At 36.3% G+C, this 26,599-nt stretch overlaps 1 protein-coding gene across 2 annotated transcripts; it reads left to right on the forward strand.

The window, feature by feature from the left end:
- The first annotated feature begins 1,827 nt into the window (after positions 1-1,827).
- On the forward strand, positions 1,828-24,547 carry LOC121431684 (beta,beta-carotene 15,15'-dioxygenase-like). 2 transcript variants are annotated; one of them, XM_041629335.1, is made up of 10 exons: positions 1,828-2,042; positions 14,464-14,534; positions 15,491-15,641; positions 16,413-16,665; positions 18,744-18,885; positions 19,328-19,782; positions 21,625-21,733; positions 23,000-23,094; positions 23,708-23,819; positions 24,356-24,547. In XM_041629335.1, the coding sequence occupies exons 1-10, from the start codon at positions 2,023-2,025 to the stop codon at positions 24,508-24,510; spliced, it is 1,563 nt and encodes a 520-aa protein (XP_041485269.1). In that variant the 5' UTR covers positions 1,828-2,022; the 3' UTR covers positions 24,511-24,547. The 2 variants fall into 2 exon arrangements, with proteins under 2 accessions (XP_041485269.1, XP_041485270.1); XM_041629336.1 differs by lacking the exon at positions 1,828-2,042 and adding an exon at positions 13,555-13,575.
- Positions 24,548-26,599: the final 2,052 nt, after the last annotated feature.

The raw sequence follows: 26,599 nt of genomic DNA on the forward strand, positions 1-26,599 counted from the left end.
TAATTGTGGTATAATTTGCAAACTCACAAGCTTGTTTATATTGGGGGAGGACCGGGGGCTTACTTTGTGTATTATTATAGCTCCATTGGTTTTGTCCTTTGTATTTTGCTGACTAGTAGGGCTCTAAGCCTGGCTACATGGACTTGGATTTGCCAACTGGTTGTCTTTACTCTAAAAGACGTAACCTTCTTCGAAGTTAGTACCCCTATTTTTCTTTCTTTTTTCTTTCTTTACTCTTTCTTTCTTTCTTTCTTTGTTTCTTTCTTTCTCTCCCCCTCTCTCTCTCCTTTCTTTTTTCTCTTCCTTTCTTTCCCTCTTTCTTTTTCTCCCCTATCCTCCATTTTGCCAACTGGTACATGATTTTGCCGACTGCCATGAATGTTGGGGGGGTTGCAGTGTCACACCCCCCCCTCTAGCTACGGCCCTGGTGATTATGTAATAATGGAAATAGAAAATAAGGAGTCAGGTAAGGGATGGAATTAGTGGAACACCTGAAGAGAGAATAGAGAAGGAATGAAGATGACAAAAGAGAATCAGAGGAAAGGCATTCAGAGTAGAATGAATGAAAACTGAATATCATTAAACTCAAATAACTGCAAGGGCAGTGGTGAAAAGAAATGCAAATTAACTCAAGTCTAGACAGAACGGAAATGTATACAGCTGGAGAAAACACAAGTCAAAGGAATTATACAAATGGGAAAATGACAGAATAACCATCTTACACAACATTATGTATTTAGAATATTCTGTTGTTTTTAGTAGCCCAAACATGGAGTAGTGTGTGCGCAGCGGTTTGTAACCCAAAGGAAACTGCGCGATCATGGCTATAGTGACCTTTGGGTTGGATTGGAATATGAATGATTTTCTTGCTCAGAATTTTATTGTTTCCTCAGATCCCTTCAGATCTTAATCTTAATTCAGTTAGATCTTAACATATCCTTTCTGCGATCTTTAATTCTTATTTGCATGAAGTTGATATTTCCAATAAGGGTATTTTCACCCTTTCATAGAAACAAATTGACCATGTATTTATTGATTCCTCTCTTGTGGTATATATACCCATGCAATCAACCAACATAATGAATGTGCTTTTTGCACTATTAAAAAGTTTGTTAGAAGTGATGTCCTATATTCATTTTTAGAAGGCACCCTATACTTGATAATCATGATCCCATATTCTCATTAGACATCTGACAAGACGTAACAAAATTGCCTCATGTCCACCTTCTTAAATGCACACACATTAACTTTAAACGAGTGACAGCAAGTTTGGTAAAGGCTTACTCACAGCGCTCGCTCGCAATATAATAGAGTTAAATCGTCCCTTATGACAGAGGTTTAGATATTTTAGTCTATTTCCAACTCATGGCAAATTTGTTTACTCGTCTTGCTCCTTCGCACATCATCGACCCAAATGCCATTCAGTAATTTATGTCACATCATTTGACCACGTTGTCCATTAATTTGCTGCATTAATTTGTTCTATTAACATTATTCTGTATACATGTACATGATTTGAGATATTTAGAGACAAAGTGAATACCATAGAGATGTATACTAATCTCTATAGTGAAAACCTTTCTTTCACTACTGTTAGAAAATAAGTCTCATCGATTGGACACGAAATGTGGGAGGCATGGATGGGTGCTCGATGCCCATGTGATTTTCAGGGATGAAAAGGGGTAATACCCTATTTTCAATTTAAAGAATTTAAATTTAAATAACGTTAAGATGATGTACCCCCCTGCAGTTGCATTTCGGTTTATTTCAACGGTATCCTCATTATCATAATTATTGGTCGCTAAGCGCTAGCTTCGACGTGCCTGGATATTTTTATCGACCTCGTATAATCTCTGCGATCTTCTCTTCGAGGTCAGTGTCAGGCCATAGCTCTCTGGTTTTAGAGATTCTATCACCACAGTCTAAGCTTCGGATATTGCATGAAGTGGGCGTTTTCTCATTGATGTTAGGATCTGAATATTATATAGAATCAATGCTTTTTTCAACCACAGAAGAATAACTATGGCAGCGGAAAATGAAAGGTGAGTATGAATGAACATGATTTGATGATTTACCAGAATGCTGTCGCGTTTCACACGGGGTCTGGTCGGGCTAACGTTAGATCTCGGTACTGTACCGTGCCGCAACCGGCATGACCGGTGTGACAAAGGGCGCTTTTGGTTTTGTTCTGCTCTTATTTACAGTCTCTTTTCGTAAGTGACCCATTTTTTTTGGGGGGGGAGTTGTTTCAAAATTTCTGGGCATTATCTTACTGCGGCAGCCCGAACACGTACTGTGTTCGGGCTGCGAACAGCTTCACCCAAGCTCACCGGATCCGGACCGGATCGGCCAAAAGAGATTCGGGAATTTAATAATTATTAGAAATATTACACAAAATTTGGATGAATGAATCAATACATACTTACAACTTAAGCCGGAATATTCACAATCCTCAAAACGAAGAAGTAATGTCCCAAAACTAGGCAAAAATGGAGGGATGTTTTTTCCGATGTGCATTAAAAGTCGTTTGTACAGGAACCAATGGAGGATCGATATAGCCTTTTGACGAGGCAACGAGATAAATTTGATTTTTGTCAGCAAACAGGCGAAAAAAACAAAAACAAACAATAAAAGAAAAATATACTTAAAAAATAAAATGATAATTGAATATGCGGAATATTTGTGAATTTTAGTAAGTTCGCATGTTCATCAGATTTGCCAATAGCACTAAAGTCCATATAGAAAATATAACTTAAGGCCCCGACAAAAGGCTATCATTCGATGCGTCGGAGAAAGATACATGAATATTCATGAGTCTAGTTCCGTAAATTCTTGCTTTTCCCTTTGCCTGATAACAAGTCAACATACGGCTTTGGTTTTTTTTGAAAGAAATAACATATTTTCTTTTGAATTATTTGTTTTTTCTTTCTCCTTCATTTTTTTTCTTTTCTTCTGTTCTATTTTATTTTCCTTTGCCCTTTTTTTATTCTCGTTATTTTGTTCCCCTACCTTCTCTTCATTTTTGGGTCGGTTTTTTTTCTTCCTTTTTTTTAGTTTTCGCCTTTGTTTTTTTTATTCTTTTTTTTCTTCTCTTTTTGTCTCTAATTTTCTTCTTGTCTTCTTTGTTTTCGAGAGATAATACTCATGGGGTCGTACTACAAATTTTTTATCATTATTATTATTATAGAAATCTACAGATATAGGTAAATAAACAAGCGAAGAAATAAATTAATACTCATATATTAAAGGATATTTTCAGGGGCGTACCCAAAATTTTCCGTGGGGGGGGGCAAATTCGTCTGCCCAAAAATTTGACAAGCAAAAAAAAAAGAAAAGAAATTGTCTTCAACCAGAAATAAATGATTTCGTACCAGAAAAAAAATTGACAAGCAAATAAGAAAAAAAAAGGTCTACAAGTTCAAAAGAGGGGGCACTTGTGGCTCGTCGGGATCAGTTGTGATTCGTCATGGGGGCAGGGGTACGTCCATTGCATGAGTTATGACTCGTCAGAGGGGGGGGGGCAGTCTACCCCCCCCCTCTCTCTCTCTCTCTGAGGTACGCTTGTGAAAATATCCGTTGATCAAAATTATTGAGTGATCAGCAAATCATCTCTTTAAGATATTGATGCCCATTTTCTGGAACCCAGCAACTGAAAGGTCTGCGCTGACTCAGCCTAGAATCTAGAGGACTCCGTGATGTGAAATTATTTTAAAGACATTATCACGGAGTCCAATGCTGGCTCCCACATATTTTAATTTTGTTCTTTCTCTCTTGTTATGTTTTCCATTTTATTTATTTTGTATACTGTGCATGCATGAATCATTCTGTCAGTTTGAATTGTATGTTGTATGTTTTATTGAGAATTTAAAATAAATAAATGAAATGAAAATATATGCAAATCTCATTATCATCCAACAACCATTTTCATATACTCTTGATGCTTATATCAATATCAATTTGTAATTTGTTTGAACGGAGATTATAAGATGATCATGAAATATGATTAAAATTCATATGTTTGTTTCTAGATTACTATGTAATCTTTCATCTTGTTGGCATTCTTTAAGCCTCAATTATTGAGTATATAAATCTCTGCGGGATAAGTATAGGCCTGTAATTACAAAGAATTGAATTGCTCATTACATATAGGATGCATAAATTCGCCGGGAATCTTGCTTATCTGATTGTTTTCCTGGCATCCAAGAGGCGCTTTTTTCGAATACGTCCCGTTCTTTATCTTAATTGTTTTGCTTATAAGAATTAATGAATAATAATGATGACACTAAATCAGCTTATCTATATTTCTACTGCAGTACCACTGAAGTATTGATGCAGAAATCAAATTTTGTGATAGATTTTGTCATAACATCCCAATAAAAGTCAGGCCTTTGTCATGAACCTTTTCCATTTTTCTATAACAAGTGCGTCGCAAGGAGGCTGTGGGGTGGCCTTCCCCATCCTAACGCCCCCCCCCAAAAAAAAGAACATGAGAAATGGTGAGAGCGAAGGGGAAAGCAATGGCGAAAAAGATAGCTTTGCGGGATTTTCTTTCTTTATAAATATTTGCTTCCGCGCAAGTTTGCGAGGAAATCATGAAAATATAGTTTTCTCCTTTGTTTACCTTTCCCCGTTTTCCCATCTTGGCTTAATGCTATTTTGTTTCGTTGCGGCATCAAGTTTTTAAAAATAATATTTGGGAACGGAACTTGTATTAAGATTACAGGTCAAAGTAATATATTTCTTCAAATTGATCAATACCAACTTTTCCGATCCCTAGGTAAGGGCGGTAAACTATATAATAACAATGATGTCAATTACCCACAAAGGCTACTTCTTCCGCTTTTCAGCTCTTTACTAGTGAATTTATTTGGGGCCGCAGACGGCCTTATCATGAGCATGTAAAGGGGCAGTTATAAAAATTGTGAAAAAAATACAGTATTACTAAATGATGGAAGTTCATATGTCATCAATCTCCTGTCGCCTATTTTGCGCCATTAATTTGATATTTTGCATGTCACTTTTTGTTCCTAGTCATACAAATACACTGTTAAAAATGATTGAAAAAACGCTGTTTACGACACGAATCACACAATTGTTTAAACAAGTATTTAAAATCTTAAACAACACAGTTTAAATTCAAAATTTGATTATCAATAATTAAATTCAAATATCAAATTATCAATAATTAAAGCTTGATTGTTTAAGAGTTTAAACACTTATTTAAAATGTTTAAACAACTACTGCGCAATTCACACAATAAATAGTGTTGTTTAAATTATTTTTTGACAGTGTAAGCACTTCATATAAATGAGCTCAATTAGGGGCGGAACCATGATTTTCAAAATGGGGGCAAATTTTTCCAATGAAAAATTTGACGAGCAAAAAAAAACAAGAAGAAAGATTTTCCAACCAAAATTAAGGAAATTTCGTCCAGGAAAAAAATTGCTAAGCCAAAAAACAAAATGAAAGAAATCTTTGTAACAAAAAAAAATTATTTGGCCCGAAAAAAAATTGACAAGAAAAAAAGGGGAGGGGGCACAGTTCGGTTTTAACACCATTTTAACATCACAAATTTTCATTATGCTTCTCAAGGGGGGAGGACGAGCCGGCTTTGCCCCCCCCCCCCCCCGGATCCAGCAGTGAGTTCGATGTTTTTAATGTGAATTTGACAAGCAAAAAAAGGTCTTCAACATAAAATTGGAGGTCGTTTCGTATCAATTTTCTTCAGAAGGGGGGAGCGATTAAAAAAACCTATGCTACTGCCATGGTGATTAGAGATTATCAAAGCAACAGAATTTTTTTTTTAAACATAATTATTTATTCTTTACAATATCTTTATATTTATTTTAAAAGGAAGCAAAGTTGTTTTTAAGTATGTCCTTTCATTTAAAATCATATTTATTCCTTCCTAATTGCTATAACAAGTGAAAAAGATGAATAACATCAATAAAATCAGGATTCATATTTAAGAAAATCGTTAAGTTATTCTAAATGTAAAATTAGAATCTGTAACTATTTCTTTAATATCTCATAATCACAAAGGGAATAGTCATAATACAGACTAAAAGTTTCTACATGATCTAGATATTTCTTAATAAAATTATAAAACACAATCATGCTATTCGTAAATTTTATGTGTTCAGTATATAAAACACACACACACCAAGAGAACAGTCATGCTCCCCCCCCCCTTCCCATAAATAAATCATAAAAAGAATGAAAAGGAGAAAGAAATATAAGTTTATAACAAATGACAAATAAAAAAAAACATTTATTATAAAAACACAGAATGTAACAAAATAGCAATATATATGAAATAAATTATTTTTTCATTAATACAGATTTTTTTTTCAAATTAAAATGAAAAAAATGGTATTGAATTACATGCCTAAAACACGATTTAACTGAATCGAGGCGACTTACCGAAAGTTTTGACTACATGCATATTCATTAAACTGTTTTGTAAAGGCAGAGACGTCATCTTATGAATATTTATATACGCATGCGCAGAAACTATTTTCACGTTCTTCAAACATGGCGATCTCGCGATTGGAACAAAAGTCCGAAAATTGACGTTCTTTCGAAGGATTTTTTGAAATTGTATACATCAGTTTTAATTAAAAGTTAAGCTAATTTAGGAACAGTTTGTTTAGGTAATATCGATATCAATCGTTAGATTTTTAATTCATTATTATCACCGGTTTTCTAATGCCAAACATCGCGAAGTTTTGTACTCCGGTGAGAATGCATGGAGTTACTCAGGACCCCGACACTGTCTGAAGACGTGTCGGGGTCCCCGGGGCAAGGCATTATCGTGAAATAGGTGTCCAGTTTCCTAATTCCCCCGGACACTTACCAAATGAAAAACATGTCCTCCTTTATTTAAGCCAGGCTCAGTTTCGGTTCGCCGCGATATGTCTCCCTCTACTCGTACTCTAGCTCTCAATCTCTCGTCTGATCGATGATATGATGTCATCATATAGCTTTATTTAGTCGCTCTTGCTCATGTATGTAAGGCTTTCATTGACGAGTGGATACCATGCGCGACCAAAAAAACACGTAAAAAGGATGTCCTTTTCACGATAGGGCACGTTACCTACGTAACGTGATAAGGGTGTCAAAAACACAAAAATAACGAAAAAAGGGTATCTATTACTTCGCTAGGAAAACCGTCGTGTTTAGGGTCTAATTTGCGGGGATGATAAAACAAAATCAAAATGTTTTATAAAGGATGTCCTTTTTGCTCCAACACTTCGTGTTTAGAGTCCGATTTGCGCGAGGTGTAGAAGGTGGGGTCGTACTAAACCAAATAAGGTAAAGCCGACGACCGAAGGACCCGTAACAATAAAACATTCCTGTACTTGTTTAGGGGTTCATTTCAGGGAATATTTGCCAAGAGTATCGTTTTGTTTCCAATACTTGTTAAGGGTAGGGTTTCACACGCCAATACTTGTTAAGGGGTGCATTTTCAGAATATGGAAATTACGTGTTTAGGGTGCTTTTCGAGACCCCATGGTCGCGCATGGTATCCACTCGTGAATGGAAGTGGCCCCCCCCCGGGCAAAAAAAAAATCTTACCTTTGAAAAAAATTGGTGGGGGATGGATTTTCCTCGAACGCATACCAATTTTTTTTCTGCTATTTTCATAATAAACTTTAAATGAATTCAACTTTGCACTACTTCATTTTTTCAAAGACAAAATAACAAAATTACATCTCATCATCATCATCACCACTATCATTAGCATCACCATCATCATCACCACAACCGTCACCACAACCATCATCATCACCAAGATAATTTTCATCATCATCATTGCCATCATCTTCTTTTTTTTTTCTTTTTTTTTCCCCATCCCTTCTTCTTTTTTTTTCTTCCAATATTCCTCCTTTTTTTTTAGAGCGGCACACCGTCATGCTCCCTCACTGATTATCCGCCTCTATATGCTTGGTGTTGTATAAATTGGCGGATACCTCATAAAATGAAATACTGAAGAGAAAATAAGGAAAGGGAAAAAGTAAGAAGAAAAAGAAGATGAGGAGAAGAAAAAAAGAAAGCCAAACAAATGAAACAAAACAATGTCAAAATTTCGTAATAAAGTCTTCTACGTCAGTTTAATAATGATGTTTTCATTGAAATGAGAACAAAAAAAGAATTGAAACCATAGGCGGCGGAAGCGGGGACGTTCCCCCCTAAATTTGTTGTTGACCTTTTTTTTTTTTTTTTGCTTGTCAATTTATTTTCCTACGTCCCCCCTAAAATGTTTGGGTTGAGAGCCTTTTTTTTTTTTGCTTGTCAAAATTTTTTAGGTTGTCCCCTCCTAAAATTTGGGGCTTCCGCCACCAATGATTGAAACAATGAGGTAAAAAGGACTACATTATATAGTGTAAAGAAATAGAGGGAAGCTCCGAGACAATAAAAAGGTTGAAAAAGAAAAAAATGTGAAAACACAAAGCTCTCACAACATGAGCATAATAACAAATAATAACAAATAAGCGAGGACAAGTAGCTGAGGGACCCCCCCCCCAACTCTCTCTCTCTAGTTATCTATCTATCCGACTCGATTATATAAGAGAAGAATTTACTAATCAAAATATTATGAGCAAAAAGCACGAGCTGATATTTTTTATGAATATTCAAAACTGATAGAGAGACGCAATCGAATTATTCGATTGCGACAAAATTGATGATCTGAGAATTTATTGTTTTTAGGAATTCATTAAAAGCATAAAGTTGATCAGCATTAAAATATGGCAGGCGCAACGCATGAGCTAAAGCTTTATAGGTATACACCGATAAAAAATTTTAAGTATTTTTGGTAATCATGAAAAAAATTGATATTTCATGAAAGAAAGCTCAAATCCCGAGGAGGAATATTCTTATGAATTGACTTTAAAAAAAACTGTGGTAAGCCCCATTTAATATTTGATTATAAGTCGAATAAAACAGTAAAAGCTGAAAAACGTTCGCGTGATATTTGGCAACCTCCCCCCCCCAAAAAAAATAAATAAATAAAAAAAAAAAAAGTTTTTAACTATAATAATGATCGAAGGTAATTTTGTCTCGCGTAGAACTGGACAAATGAAAAAAAGATTGTCACTAAAAAAATGAAGGTAATTTTGACCCACGTAAAATTTGGCGAGCCCCCCCCAAAAAAAAAAAGGAAAAAAGGTTTTAACAAGCAAAAAAAGGCTAAAAAGAGAAAGAAGAGACAAGAATATGAACGAAATATCCCCATTACAAATATAAATGCTGTGATCATCATAAGGGAGGGGTCGCATAACTAGTATGAACAACGTATTTAATTCCAAAATATTTACTACAAATCTCAATAGGGGGATCGGGCAGAAATGCCCACCCCCACCCCCCCCCCCCCCCCCCCCCGATCCGCCACTGATTCCAATCAATAATGACATTTATCTGCAATACTGATACTTTGGAATCAAGATACTGAAGATTGATACGCTTTACATAAATTATGAATGTCTGACAAAAAGATAATCTACCGATCACCTGACCGATCAGCTGACCAGTTCGCGTATCACTTCGGAGTTGATCACTCGTCGCAGCTGTGTGGAACGCTCACCGAAAATCAACAAAAAGGGCCTGAAATGTAAGTTTAATAGTAATTCATTTTAATTTCAACTCATTTTTTGAAGCATTTAAAGGCTTCCCACCAAATGAAAGTCATATCGCATAACTCCAATTTGTATTAAGGCGTACATTTACCAAAGTCTTGGGTTTGAAATCAGAACTGAATTGTCTAACCCATAATTTTGGGTAATGTCGCCTATGAGGTCCATACATGTTAATGTTTGGACCTCATTGGTACTAGGAGTGGTTAATTGGTGGTTGGATGTCAATGAGAAGTTACGTGGGGAAATAGGTGTCCACTGTGTACAAGTCTATGGAGAGTTTCTCCGTGCGTTTCTACAGACTGGTGTCCTATTTCATGAGTAAATTAAGGCTTGCTAAACCTTGTTAACTAGTGATTTATTTTGTTTTGGTGTCCTATTTCACGACTATATTAAAGCTTGTTTACCCTTGTTAACTCTTAACATGCCACGCACACTACTAAGCCAATGCCACAGTGCTAATCCGATGCTAATCCCCTGTGCCAGCCACAAAACCCCCTGTGCCACATTGATTTTGGGACCGCGAGTCGTATTCACTCCTTCCAATAGTCATGATTACAATTGCTTGTAACTCTCTAACGATTAGTTTATCCACAAAATATTGTGTAGTAAAGTTGTAGGAAATTTCATACCCCTTATAATGATGTCCTCATTATGTGGATTGGTTATTATCTTTACCGCTAAAATATGAGTTGTATCAAGTAGTTCCATTTTGTGGAGTGTTTTGTATGGATCAAAAACCAAGGTCTCTTCTCTCTCAGAGGCGGAGCCATATCTTGTAAAAAATGTAGAAATACTCGAAAAAGTCGAATGTAAACCGCGTGAGTAAGTTTATCTGTCAGAAAGCAGAGTTCACACTGCACAAAATAGTGCTAATTACGGCGTGCATGCGATGCGCAATACAATGCAAAACGGCGTAACAATGATTGTTATTCCGAATGTGCGCAGTCATGCACGAAGCAGGCGAGGGTAGGAAACAATGCAAGCACAAAGCAATCAATAGTGGGCGTGCGAGCACGAGTGTGGCATGTTATAGTAGGATACGTAGCATGCACGAAGCACTCAATGAGTTAAATAATGATTTTCATTTGTATTTTGGTGTCCTATTTCACGACTAAATTAAGGCTTGTTAAACCTTGTTAATTGGTGGTTGGATGTCAATGAGAAGTTACGTGGGGAAATAGGTGTCCACTGTGTACAAGTCTATGGAGAGTTTCTCCGTGCGTTTCTACAGACTGGTGTCCTATTTCACGAGTAAATTAAGGCTTGCTAAACCTTGTTAACTAATGATTTTACTTTTAATTTTGGTGTCCTATTTCACGACTAGATAAAAGCTTGTTAAACCTTGTTAAATAATGATTTTAATTTATATTTTGGTGTCGATTGAAAAACCGTCCCTCGCTGTAAAAGTCGTTCAATAGAATATTGTGTGAGGAGCAAGGAACCAGAAGCGACTGCTCTGTGTGGAGAGTTTCGCATCGGGAACAAAAGGTTTCGCATCAGATCTTTTGAAAATTGTTGAAGCGAGGATTTCTTTAGAATATCATGGTAAGGTAGATCCCGGTTCAAATAAGTGTCCAGTTTCCTAAAGCACGGAATGGCCAATTTCTGTATATATTGTTTAAACTCTTTTTCGTCCTCTGCTTATTTTGGAGATGAACAGACATGACAGAGGGACGAGGGTGTTGCATAAGAGTGTCCATCAGTAACATTAGAATTCATGGTGAGAGAGAAAGAGATGTGGCGTTAATGCAGTTTCACAATGGCCGATTACCAGCATCCCTGCTTGATTCCCAAATGTCATGACAAGTCTCTCAGTCACATTTCGATGTCAATATATCCACCACTTTTCAAAATATCGTGATCGGGAATGGCTGTATTTCGGCATCGATCTCAACGTCGTTGATCTACAAATAATCCGCTTAGATGTCACTTCGTGGATCGCTTGGATTCACTGTGCACCGTAATGTTGATATGAACTGAAGTTAGCAACCAAATCATGCGAATATGTGGCGAACAATTACAAACTGCCAGCATGCCGCATGTGAATCTTTTGGTCGCATAGGTACTTCAGTCCATATCGACGGCGAGTGATGAAGCCAAGCACAGCGATGTTTGATTGAGGATGCGAACAATCGATGTCTTCGAGATCGCAGTCAAAATACATTGTACAGCCGTTACCGCTCACAATATTTGGAAAAGTGGTGGATATATTGACATCGAAATGTGACTGAGAGGCTTGTCATGACATTTGGAACAAGTATAGGTGATGAGGTCTGCTGGTAATCGGCCGGTGCGAAACTGCATTAGCGCCAGAGATGTAATACAGCTAATATAGTAATATGGAGTTTATACAGGAAAGTCAATAGAAGAAAAATAAGCTCTTTATCTATTTGGGAGGTGAGGTAAAGAGTAGCCTGGAGGCTCCTGGAGAGTAAAAATCAGTCTACTAGTACTATACGTCGGCTTACTCTCCATGGAGCCGAGGTAGACAGTACACTCATTACATGTCACCGCGCACAGAAAAATCAAGTCGTAGAAGTCATGTGTTGTTGACACCAGAAGTGGGGTCGCAGCATGTGCAACCCACTAGTTAGAATTGCAAATTTGACCCTAAATATGTAGCTTTCCTAGCAAAACAAATACCCATTTTTCATTATTTTAGTGTTTTGACACCCTTTTATTATGTACGTGATTTGCCCTTTCTTGAAAAAGACATAATTTTATGTGTTTTTGGGGTCGTGCGTGGTATCCAATCGTCAATGTAAGTACCCCCCCCCCCCCGGCAGATCCTGCATTCAACTATTGTGGTCTTCTTTATTTTGACAAGCCTTGTTTGCACTAGATATGTCTGGTTTAGTAGCTGGGCTCTGACAATTACTGCTTGCCTGAGAAATCTCGAGCTGCCACAGCGGGGATGCAAGTGGTAGGGGTTCCGAATGTTGATGGCGGTCCAGAATGGGATCATTTTCTTTGCTTGGATTGCCTCCATGGTTTCAAGTATGACCACGGTGTTTACTGCCATTTTTACTGTTTTCTTCCATTGGCAGTAAGGAATTGGGTCCAGTGTAAGTGACTGAAGATCTGGTAGGTTATATTTCAAAAGGATGGTTTGCCAGGCTCTGATTGTAACCGTTTGCTTGGAGAGGGCATGAAGAAAGGTGTGATATTCGAAGCGTTCGTGAGGGAGGTCAAGCAACTGTCCTATCAACTGAAGCTTCACAACGTCCACTTGCGCACTGATAGGTATTAGTCATAGAGTTATATAAACCTAAAACTCTATGGTATTAGTCCAGTCAGAAGGTGTATGGATTCATCAGCTGCAGACTTGGATAGGCCAAGAATCTGCTTGAACAGTTGTGATTGATTGAGTCTCTTTAACATACCCTTTGTAATGTTAATGACTGCTGCTCCATAGAGCATGCGAGGGACACAAACATGTGCATTAGGATGTTCATCTTTAGCCAGCCACACTGCGGCTTGTATTTGTTGGACAGCTGGATATGGTGCCTGCCTGCTGTGGACATAAAATCAAACTCTCTCCATTTACTTTTTATGTGATTCAAGTCCGTGTTAGAAACATTCCTTTTTAAGAAGCACATGTATTGGCCTTATAGAAAACCATAATTCTTCTACATGCATAGAGACTATATGGTATTATGCATCTCTATTAAGTACTGCTTATTATATCATTATTATATGTCGACTTGGCAAGATATTCTCGCCATGTTGACATACAACTTTTCATATCAAAGTCGACTTTGCAAGATAACTTTTCATAATGTGACTAAGCAAGGTAACATACATGTACCTTGCCATGTAGACAAGTTGTTTGTACTTACAAGCTTCAGTATTTAAAGAACATATCATGATATCAAGTGTGGCTGATGAATAGTCATCCAGCAGCATTGATACAGATGTGATGCTATATTGTGAATTTGTGAGTGAAATTTTGCACTGTCATTCGTTGCAATTGTGTGCATCACCGTCTCTTGGTCATTGCCTATTAGTTGTCTTAACTTTCTGTTAATATTGACAGTCAGAATTGATTATTATGGCATTCATTTGATCTTGGTTTATTATGGGGACGTGCAGACCTGGGGCCTGTTGCATAAAACTTTTTACCTGAGGAAACTCAGGTTCTTTTAACCGGAGTTTTTGCCCTGTGTTAAAGTCAATGGCAGAAATCAGACTAACCTTAGTTTTTGGTTTTTCCAGAGTTTTCTCAGGTAAAAAGTTTTATGCAACAGGCCCCAGGTGAACATCCTACTCTGTCTTTGACGAATAGTCTATTGGTTTTAACAAGCATACATGTAGCATGTGACTCTGATACAAGGGACCAACATTTGCATCCTTTACGATGGACGGAATGTTTTTCAACTGGGCAATGCCATGAAATATGTATTTCCGTCCCTATGTATGTGAGAAATTCATGTCTCTGATTTCCAGTTTTTATGACAGTCAAATGACCATGACCTGGTCAGTTCAAGAAGTGAAGTAAGACTTGAGAAAAATGGGGTGAGACGTACAAAAAGGTTGATTATCTTATGGAATTGCCCAACTGCATTCACACCATTGAATATGACGATGAGGCATACGTAGGTCCACACTCAATGCAATATTACCGCATCATTTATTTTTTTTAGATGTCTTCTGTTATGAGTGGAACTTGAACCCCTTACATTGAGATCAGACGATCTTACAAAAAACAGGTGCTCTAACTGACTGAGCTTCGCCTCCTCCCAGATATTCCTATTACTGTTCAGCTACAACTTATCATCGTAATTATTATCATTATCATTTTGTTTGATTTTTCTATTTTCCCCAGACTCTCCAGGAAGGCATTCGCCCAAATGAATATTAAGGATCATCCGGAAGGAGTCCAAGCAAATATTAAAGGTATGTAAAAACTCATTCATTGTTCACAAAATACTTTATATCCGAGAAAAGCATATGAACATTCAAAAAGGGAAAGTCAAGGTTCTATACGTAAAAAATACAGGAAAATACAGACCACCTTCAAGGGCAACCTGAAAACATACCTGTATAAGAGTGTTTTTTGATAGACTTATTGTTCAGACATGTATTATATGTAAATAGTTTTTGTTGTTCTGCTCTGAAGCGCCTTGGTATCTAATCAAGATGGAAAGTGGGCTATACAAATCTCATGTACATGTGTTATTATTATTATTAAAATTCATAACTATTTTCAGGTTTCACGTATCTCAATATAGTGCAAAATCAATTCCCTGTTTAATTGTGATGTTCAGTTTATGTTCTGCTATGATTTGAAGCCCATTCTTGACCTTGCCAAGGATGGGCTTGCCATTTACAAATTAAAGGTAAATGCTAGTTTTGGTAACGATATCAAAATGAGTTCGTACAGAATCCAATGAAATGACCACCAAAGTGTCTGTTTGTATAAATAAACGTATGTTCCAAAGGATTTTGGAAGAAATTGCGTAATTGCTGAGAAATCAGCAAATAAGCACAGGATTCGGGTAGAGCGTCGGGCCCGACATTCAAAGCAATAATTATACACTGTCCCACGTGCGCTTATCTGTGTTTGGGATCTTCAGTCTGAACATTTTTCAGCGTAGATTTCAAGATTTCACAAAGTTCAGTTTATGTAACTGTACCAGATCTAGATCTTCGATGATATACTGACAATTAAGCCTGGTTTTACAGATTTCTCATGAAATCAGTGTTTACTGCATCTACTGGAATTTCTCTTTAAATCTTCCCTGAGGTAAACATCTTGTCCTTGGAGGAGTCATAGAACACAGATATCATACTTGACACATTTTTATCTTTGTGAAATGTAATTGATTACTGATTTTTTTTTCATAATGCAGGTTCTATACCCGGTTGGCTAAAAGGAAGTTTCTTGAGAACAGGTCCAGGAAGGTTTGAGGTTGGAGAATCTAAATACAAACATTTCTTTGATGGCCTGGCCCTCCTTCATAGGTTCACCTTTGACAATGGCTCAGTCATGTACCATAGCAGGTCAGTAAAACTCTGTTGAGATATATAATAATAATAATAAATATTAATCTGTATAGCACAGCTTTTATGTGGATACATTCAGCTGCGCTTGTTCAGAGCTCTTTTTGCTTATTGCTATACATATATGATTCAGCAAAACAAATGTTCAATCCTAGATACATGTATACCATTGCACATCCACATACATCAAAATCAATTGTGTGTTCTTTCCAACTGGACCCGTCAAGAATTAATTCTTGTCCAACTTCACTTTTAGCTTCCCTTTTAAACTTGGATTACAAGTCAGTCACTTATTTTCAGTGTGGTTAAAAAAATTCCCTCCCAAATTTTACACCTTGATATCTTTAGTTGAAGTATTTGTTCTGATTATCTTGATGTACTAGTACTGTGGGGCATTGTGGTCTAGTGGTTATGACTCTCTTCTTTCAATCTGAGGGACATGGGTTTGATTCCCAGTCATGTCATGTTTTCTTTTGAACATTAATTTACAGACATTGTGCTGCTCTCAATCCAGGTGAGGTGAATAGGTACTCGGTAGGAAGAAATTCTTCAAATGCCTTAGCACCTGTAAGCAGCATAGCTAAAGCCAGAGTAATAATGATAACAATATAAGGTGCAGTTGAGTATATACATGTAGAAATTGCACAATATACATGTAAATGTACAATAAGTGTTTTATTATTAGGATTCTATGCACATAGTCGTGCTTATAGTTAAGCCATAATCTTAAGAATACGTTTATCCTACATGTATGTTTTCCATTCTCCCTAGATACTTGGACAGTAACTCCTACCAAGCAGCTATGAAGGAGAATCGCATTGTCTTCACTGAATTTGGAACAGCTGGGTTCCCCGATCCCTGTCTCAACATCTTCAGTCGTGCCATGTCTACTTTCCTAACCCGTCTCAAATTCACTGACAATTGCAATGTGAACTGGGTCCGTTCTGGAGACCAGTTTTACACCATCACAGAGACTCCTATGATTCAGAAGGTAGATCCAGTCACACTGGAAAAGGAAGAAACGGTAGGTACACTGAAAATGTATGCGGCTTGGTATACATGTAATTCGATTTCAGTGTGAACTGGGTCTGTTCTAGAGGACAATACTATATCATTATAGAGACTCCTATGATTCAGAAAGTAGACCCAGTCACACTGGAAAAGGAAGAAACGGTAGGTACACTGAAAATTAATGCGGCTTGGTATAATTCAATTTCAGTGTGAACTGGGTCTGTTCTAGAGGACAATACTATATCATTATAGAGACTCCTATGATTCAGAAGATAGACCTAGTCACACTGGAAAAGGAAGAAACGGTAGGTACACTGAGAATGAATGCGGCTTGGTATACATGTAATTCAATTTCAGTGTGAACTGGTCTGTTCTAGAGGACAATACTATATCATTATAGAGATTCCTATGATTCAGAAGATAGACCTAGTCACACTTACAAAGAAAGAAAGGCAAATAATGTATATAGAGATTGATTGGGGTTTGTTCTAACTATCAATTTGAATTGTGTCTGTTCTAGACGGTTCCATGACATTTGTTCCTGTGACAATCAGTCCTACAATTGTATAGAAAATCTGTGCATAAAGGCAAACATAAAAACACTTAATCTCCAAAACTAAATAAACCCTTATCCTTATCTTTGCATTATTCTGAACCAAAACTATATTACAATTCTAGCTCTAACCCTTTGCTCTCTGAGAGCAAATGTTGTGTCTATGTTTCTGGAGACAGGCAAACTTATACCATAGAGTGGGTGTGTTTCATAAAGCTTTTTGTAAGTTAGGAATGACTTAATGAATGACTGGTGATCCTTTCTTGTTCTATAAAGTGATATGGCCTATTGCACCAATGAACATGCTTTATAAAACACGTCAGCTCAAATCAACAAGGCATTGAACCAATTACACAAAACACAATCTTTATTATTTTTCTTTTCTTACCCATATAGAATAGAAAATTGAATTTTGTTTAAAGCTTTATTTCAGAGTAAGGTACATAGATTTGATTGGTAAAGATTCATCTGTTGAAACCTTCAAAACTCACCTAAAATCCTTTATTTCATTTTCAATTAGTAACTTGTGAACATGTCCCTCATGCACTATACACAAATACATATATGAGCATAGTGCATTATGCTTCTGTGTAAAGCTACATCTATGCATTGTAGAAATGTGTTAATTGCATTTCAAGATATTAAATGATTAATTAACTACAGGTTTCCTGCATTGTGGTATTTCCGCAAATACAATGTAGATATACTGGTATGCTAATGCATAGTATCAGATAGTTATACAATGTCCAAGGTCATCAATATTTGTATTCTAGGTGGTTATCATGGTGAATCGGAGGATAATGAGGACAAATTAAACCGACTGAATAGAATTAGGGGTATATGAAATAAGAGGTGAACTGGTATTTGGTGTTTTAGGGAAATGCTTGCTGAAATTGTGAGGAAATAATCCCAAGTTACACAGATTACAGATAAAAATGTCTGCTTCTTTCTCTTTGTCTCTTGCTCTTTCCCTGATGCTTAATCTGTCTGTCTGTCTGTCTGTCTGTCTATCTATCTATCTATCTGTCTATCTGTCTGTCTGTCTGTCTGTCTGTCTGTCTGTCTATCTATCTATCTATCTGTCTGTCTGTCTGTCTGTCTGTCTGTCTGTCTGTCTGTCTGTCTATCTATCTATCGATCTGTCTGTCTGTCTGTCTGTCTATCTATCTATCTGTATATCTATATCTATCTATCTGTTATCCATCCCTCTATCCAGCCACCCAACTATCCGCCAATCCATTTACCCATCCATGTATGCATTTAATTTTATCCATTCATTTGTACATCAATCCATTCATCCATCAATCAATCCAACCATACATCCCTACATCTATGTATGTCTGTCTATCTACAGATTGATCTGTATTTATGGATGGCTAGATAGATAGATGGATGAGTGATCTAATATAGATCTATAGTGTTACATTCTACATCTTTATCCCTGAGCAAGGGGGGGGGCTCTAGATAATTCAGATGATATAAATTCTAATTACCAACAATGCACTAACAAGTAAGTTGTGGTCATTCTCTCTCTGTAGATTGATATATCAAAGATCATCTCAGTGTTCACTGGTACGGCCCATCCTCACCAGTGCCCTGATGAGACTGCGTACAACCTTGGTGTTAACTTTGGTGCAAGAAGTACTTATAATATCATCAAATTACCACCACAAACTGAAGGTATTTATGTCAAGTACTTGAAGAGTTTAGTTTTTACTCTCCTTTCATCTATATATTGAAATATCTGAAAGCAATAATTTGTAGGATTTTTGCATTGTGAGAACTCTTCATACAGTATCTCTTTTTTCAGAAGTTGGAAGCTCGTAATTTGCCAAGAGTCATTTTTAAAAACCATTTTACTGTTTTTTGGTTAACCATCAGGAGAGAAGATACCGTAACTTCTCTCAAACTTATTGAAAATTCACATCTCACTTCTTAAATGTGCATCTGTCCTCCATATTTAATTGAAACTGTTGTGATTTGGTTTTGCTGAATTTGCTCGTTATGAAAGTGATGTTTGTTTGATCTGAGGAGTCACAGAAGTTCAGAATTTAAAAGTGTCTGCATGTAAGTGCACAAACCCTGTATTTATAATCCTGTTTTCATATTCTCTGTATAAAAGGTAACGATGAGTCCATCTACAAGCAAGCATCCATCGCACTCACAATCCCCACCACGGAGACCTACCCTTCCTACTCCCATAGCTTCTTCATGACACCAAACTACTTCATCCTGGTCGAACAACCTCTCTTCATCAACATGATCAAGCTTGCATCCCTAGCCGTCATGGGCTACTCCTTCCTTGACGTCCTGGACTTCTGCCCGGACAAGCCCACCAGGTTCCACGTCGTGAGGCGCTCTGACAGCACTCTCCTGGAGACCAAGTATGTCACCGAGGCACAGTTCTTCTTCCATCAGATCAATGCCTTTGAGAAGGAAGGTCACATAGTACTTGATATGTGTAGTTACAAGGATAATGAGATCATGAAGAGGTTGTACCTGAAGCCGTTGGAGGAAGATGGTCTGATTGACGCTGGATCACTCTGCAAGAGATACTACCTTCCTATTGACGTAGAGGTAAGGTTTGGGGGACACAACTAGAATAGAGTCCACAGTTGTCTGGGTTACACAAAATGGAAATTGCGCAGAATTCGGAAGATCACAGAAATCTTGGAAATCACATTTTTTTCCAGCTTAAAAATTCAGTTAAATTAAATTTCATTTTATTGTCCACATGGAAATTTGCTTTGCTCGAAACATTACAAATATCACATGAATAGATATGATTCTACTACAAGATAACATTAAAATTATTAAAATAATGAAATGAATGATGAAAAATAACACTGAAAAATCAAAGTAAATTCCAAGTAAACAAAACTGTGCCTATTAAAGCATTAAGAATGGTTCTGTCTTGTAGCACCTGTCAAAATTTCAAAGTCAGATAAGGCCAACAAATTGCCTTTCGTGGGGATGATAAGCCCAACTTTCATTTTAAGGCAAGAATCTTGGTCCTATTCATGTAGATTTTGCATATGTGTCTGTTTGTGTGTTTGTAATGGTTATAAACTGGCCATACTTAAAAGAGAATCTATAGTTAGACTTAAAGGTATTGTTTAACTTTGTGAGCAGCCGATTTAAAAAATTCTCAAACCAAGATGAAACATGTGTACAAGTGCATGTATTAGAACTAATAAACCCTGAAAACAACCATTATTGAGAATAAAAAGCAAAAAACTACAAGGCAAACCCCGATTTTGTAAATAGGCGTCTTATAGACACCTAAATAGTACACATAAGTGTATGGGATGAAATTAAGATGGTGTTTCCGGTCACTTTATATTTCAATTTTTGAAGCACTAAATAATCAGTTTCGAATGCAATTTTTTCTGGGCTTCATTTTTTTAACATATCACAGACACAGGTGACAAGTGTGACCTTCTAGCTCAGATTTTTAAAAGTCAAACCAATGTTAACCAATCACTTTAAATGCATAATGTGAGGATTAAAATATTCAAAGCTTAATCTTTCTATTTAATAGTAATCCTAATCTGTCTTAACAATTATCAGGATGTTTGGTTCATAGCCTTATTTTGCTTTGGACAATAGACAATTAGCAATGTTGGCTCTATTCATGGGAAAGCTGTGTATGTGTGCAAACTGTTATAGACAGGCATTACTCAAGAGAAGGTGATGTCCAAATATACACTTTTGATAATGAGAGGATTAGAGCAAGTTTTGTATTAGCTTCCAGCCTAACCCATTAATCAATATCCATTGATACTAGTTATTCAGGATGTCCTGTTCAATTGCTGAGGACAGTAGGCACTTGTATGTTACTGAATAATCCCCAATGCTTTGATCCCCATTCCACTTCCCTCCAAATATTCTTCAAAAGAATCTCGTACTGTGTTCAGACTATCTCTGGCTTATCAGGGACTTCCCAAGAAAAACTCATAGTCTGAACGGTCTAGAGAAAAGTTATGTTTTCCATTTTCTTCCCTAGTTTTTTTAATGATAAGTGACCTTAGCTTGTAGTCCGATAGGGCACAACTTTTTTGTCATTAGTGCATGTGCGTGAAATGTGGAGATACCACGACTTGTTCTTCTTTGTTCATCTTAATATGATTAGGTTTAGATGAACAAAGAAATTTAGATGAACAATGAACTTTGCTTCCATTCAAAGTAACAAGCATTCTACATTTGATATCTATGTTTACATGTATGTATGTTAATTTATTGCCACTTCATGTGAATTTCTGTTTTTAACAGACAATAATTTTATTTCCTCGAATAAGATTTTGTGCTGCAGATTTATAATGAAAAATGTCTTGGGGGTCATTCTGATTAGAGCCCATTAGAAACCCAAGTTGAACAGTCTGATTTTAAACTGATGTCTTTTCATCTTCATTTTTGTAGGGTTTCCAGCCTGGTGATACTCTATCAACGATGCATAAGAATGAAACCACTGCTATCCTTGAAGCGGAAGGTACTGTCTTCTGTAAGCCATTTGTCCTGGGTGAACTTGGTAGGTCTCCTTACTCTTCTTTCTTGAATTAATATGCTTTTTTTAAATAAAGGATTGGAACTAGGAACATGAATATTGATATAATATTGACTGCCTTTAAGGGAGATAATTATATAATATTGACTGGCATAGAATCAGATACAAACCTATATTGGATTCAGAGAGGGAAATATAGGTTTGTATCTCATTCTATGCCAGTTAATATTATCATTATTACCTATATAGTAAATTGATTCAAAACTTCATAATTTAATAATATTTGCACTATTCTATCAACACTAATGCGTACATCATTGCCTGATTACGTAACTTGTAAGCAGCGAGTGACGTCACCTTAGTGAATGTAACGCCGCAATTGACAATACAACGCAGTTATATTCACTGAGGTGACATCAGAACCTAGAATATAACAAATGCGATCCTCACAGCTATGGTCATGTGATGGCATATTGACCTATCACTGATTCGAATCTACATGACCTATGTAATATAATGTGGTATCCTGAAAATTAAGCCAGTCAATATTATCATAACCTGTAGGCCTACAGCTGTATTATTTTTAATTTTATTCAAGCTATTATTTACGACAGTTTGTGTCTCTTTAGTCTTTAATAATAATAATAATAATAATAATAGCGGCATATTTACCCAGGGTAGCCGCTTCAGTTCCGAAAACTGTTCTCCCAGCGGGCCCTGCTATTATTACCCCGACTTTAGCACGGCTACCTTGATCGGGCGCTCGAGCATTCGAGATATTATGGACCAATAATTTACTACATAGATGCAATAGGAAAATGATAAATTCCTTGAGGAAGGATGTATGAATATTGTAGTCCCTAGTCATACAGCCGAACCCTGGCTTGGCAATTTAGTGTTTGAATCGATCATACAGACAAAATACGTGTTTATATCTTGTCTTCAAAATGCACCATTCAGGTAATAATAAGAAATGTAGATACATGGACTGGTATGGGAGTTATGGTTGTTTCTAGAGGCTCAAGGGGACCACAAAATGTGTACATGTATACCCGACGGCTCTGCCTTAGCTCTGAAGCCAGTGTCAAACCAAAATCCAAAAGAGAGGCTTTAATTTATGCAACATCACTCTCATTTATCAACAATATTTGGACATCTCAGTCTAACTGTAAAGCTAATATCCTGATTATTTCAATAAGGTAAAAAGTTTGCTACAACAACATGATAGATTATAATTGATTTGTTGATATTTTTACAGTGTCTTTTATTTCTGCCTATGTTAACTTACAGGTATGGAGCTGCCAAGAATAAACTATGAGAAGTACAATGGCAAAGCTTACCAGTATGTTTATGGTATAATATCTTCTGCTGAACGGGATAATGGGGTAAGTATATGGATGGTATTATACAGATATACAATTAGTGATTATATTACCAAATCGCTCATCATATGTGTCAGAAAATAATGTGGTGAAACACACATTTTCAAAGTCTTTATTTTCTCAAAATAATGAAATAGAGTAAAAATAGCTTATCAGTGATTTGTTAATTTTCCAACTTTTCCTACAGGAAACACATGTACAGTAATATGATGCCACTTTCAAATGACCAAAACATTTCACATGTGAAGAGGTGTGCAGTCGTAAGCTGATATAGTAAAAAGGAAAATTGAATTTGGCAAATTTTCTATATCTTTTATATTTTGTACCAGGTATTTGTGTCTTTATGGAAGTTTGGTGATTTTTAAAAGGATATTATGATTGAATTGATGAAAAACATTAACATGGTCCACTACCATACCGTGTTGCTCAAGGATCTGGCTAAAAAAATTCGCATGAAAGGAGCATCAAATATATTTTCAAAATAGCCCCAATTCAGTTATTCCATATTTATATGTGTTTTCCTACAATATACTACATGTAGATGTATCTAGGATATTCTTTGAATTTTCAGTTTTATACAGGTCTTCAATTTAATATGTAATTGTATTTACTCTAGATTGCCAAATTAAATGTAGATGATGGAACAAATAAGCAGTGGTATGAAGATGGTTGCTTCCCATCTGAGCCTGTCTTTATCGGAACACCAGAGGGCCAAGATGAGGATGATGGTGAGAAGAAGGTTTTGTTTCAAGTAAATTTTATGTCTATGTAATTTATTTCCTAGTCTTTTCCATCATTATACCTGTGATCATGGCCAAACAAATTTGAAAGGGATACATGCATAGAAATCATTGTGGATAATTTGAGGTAGACCGTGTAAATTTTGTGGGCGTAGGAATCACTGTACTGTTAAGGGGTCTGTTGAAATTTAATGTAATATTCAAATTATAAATAGGCAATATTTGTATGATATAATGTACATTTAGTATAATAGTAATAATAGAATGATGTTGCACAGTGGCTGCCCGGCCCACGATCCATTGGGCAAAAAGAATTTTCTGAGTATTTCTATTTCATATTTCATTTCAAACACTAAAATAGGTTTTTTCATTTGTCATTGTCAGTACCTACTGACAACTCTCACAATGATATATATTGTAATGATACACTGTAGCTTGAATACGTTTTTTTTTAAGTTTCTAGCCATATTGATCTGTTAGTTGAATGTGTAATCAATGCTAAACCTCAATATCTATCTCTGCAGGCATTGTCTTATCATCGGTGATAAACTTTAATGAAGGGGGTTTCCCTTTCCTGTTGGTTCTTGATGCCAAGACTTTTACTGAGATAGGACGGGCGGAGATACCCATTGAGGGTATGCCTTATGGTATTCATGGTTATTATGCAGAAGGAATCTAGAATACTCCCTGGATTTCACTGTACAGGTGATGAGAAAACAGGTAAGACGAACTCTTTTGGGTGGTTAAACTTTGGTTAACTTAGAGCACTCTTTTTTGGAATGCTGTATGCCAACTCATTTACATGTACCAATTAAAAATTGTTCTTATTTTGCTGCAAAAAAAAGTTCTTAAAAAATTCATTAAATCGTGAAATGGGAAAATAAGAAAATACAAAAATATAATGAATTTAAATGAATTTATGATATGTTATAATTGCCATCAATATATAAGAAATATTATGCAGCCCAGCATTCCATATAAGTCTGGTTTAAAATTGTAGTTTAGACTAGGGTTGAACGTTGAGGTTTGATTATCAAAATACCAGCCTCGATGTTTTGATTATAGAGAGTGGGGAATTCAAGTATTATGTCAACCATTTGATGTTGGTGTTTATATTTGACCGAGCATGGCACCAAGGGAAAGTGAGACTGGTCTTTGCACAAGTAGTCTAGGAGACAGGGGGCTTTATTCAGAATTTTTGGTGGGGAAGGTTTGACAAGCTTATCCGGGGTAAAATTGTGCGCTGATTCCAAAAATGCCACTGTTATTGACCGTACTCACGCCATTTGGTCATTTTGGCCAAAATTTGACCAAAAATGACCATTTTGACCACTCTTTGGAAAATGGTCCCTTAACAGACTGCTTTTGTAGCCACATGCAATTAAAATGGTCTATCTTAAGTAAATATGCACACAGATTTCAGATAAAGTGCTTTCATTTCCCAAATCACAATAGCAGTGGTCATTTTGGCCATAATTTGGCCAAAAATGACAATTTTCATGAGTTTTTGGCCGAAATGTGTTACAAATATTGATCAGAGCTACGACTGGATGTTTTTAGAAATCCACATTTATTTTCAAAATGTGCGCTGGATCATAACCATCAACCTCATGTAATTTATTCCGTCAGTTTTTACTTGTGAAGGTCATTTTGGGTACTTTAGACATAACTGACCATTCGCGCAGTTTGCATTATTAACTGTTCAAATAGGCAGGAAATTGAGGTCTTCAGCATGTTTTTTCTTCTTCCCTTATAAAATGAGAATGCATTTAAGTGTTCTTCATGTGTAAACTTTTATGCTGATTCCAAATATATCAGTCATAATAACCCTATTTAATAGCTTGTGGTAATTTTGACCACTTATGGCCCTCAAAATGGCCAATGACATCAGTTCATTTTACCCCCAAATACTTCGAACGTTACCAGAACCATTACAAGGTGTGCTGCGACACCTAACATTGGTGTGTTAATCCTTTAAATTGAACATCTCACAAAGTATTTTGACCTTATGTAATTTATTCAATCAGTTTTGACCTATGACTATGAGGGTCATTTGGGGTACTTTATACATAACTGACCCTTCACGAAGTTTTGCATAATAAAGTGCACATATACATGTAGGCAGGAATTTGAGGTCTCATAGCGTGTTTTATCTTCTTCCCAATATAAAATGCAAATGCGTTCAAAAATCCATCATGTGTAGAATTTTATGAAGATTCCAAATATATCAGTCTTAATAACCCTATTCAATAGCTTATGGTTATTTTGGCCACTTATGGCCCTTAAAATGACCAATGACATCAGATCATTTTACCCCCAAATACTTCGAACGTTACCAGAATCGTTACAAGGGTGTGTTGCGACACCTAACATTGGGGTGTGTTAATCCTTTAAATTGAACATCTCAAAATTATTTTGACCTCATTCCATCAGTTTTGACCTATGAGGGTCATTTTGGGTACTTTAGACATAACTGACCATTCGCACATAGGCAGGAATTCGAGGTGTTCAGTGTGTTTTATCTTCTTCCCTTATAAAATGGGAATACATTTAAATGTCCATCTTGTATAGAATATTATGCTGATTCTAAATATATCAGTCTTAATGACCCTATTGAACACCTAATGGTCATTTTGGCCACTTATGGCCATAAAAATGACCAATAACATCAGTTCAATTTATCCAAAATACCTCAATGTTACCAGAAACGTTACCAGGATGTGCTGTGACATCTAACATTGGTGTATTAATCCTTTAAAAAGTATTTT

The sequence above is a fragment of the Lytechinus variegatus genome, chromosome 18 (assembly GCF_018143015.1).
Source record: "Lytechinus variegatus isolate NC3 chromosome 18, Lvar_3.0, whole genome shotgun sequence".
Taxonomy (NCBI): Eukaryota; Metazoa; Echinodermata; class Echinoidea; order Temnopleuroida; family Toxopneustidae; genus Lytechinus; species Lytechinus variegatus.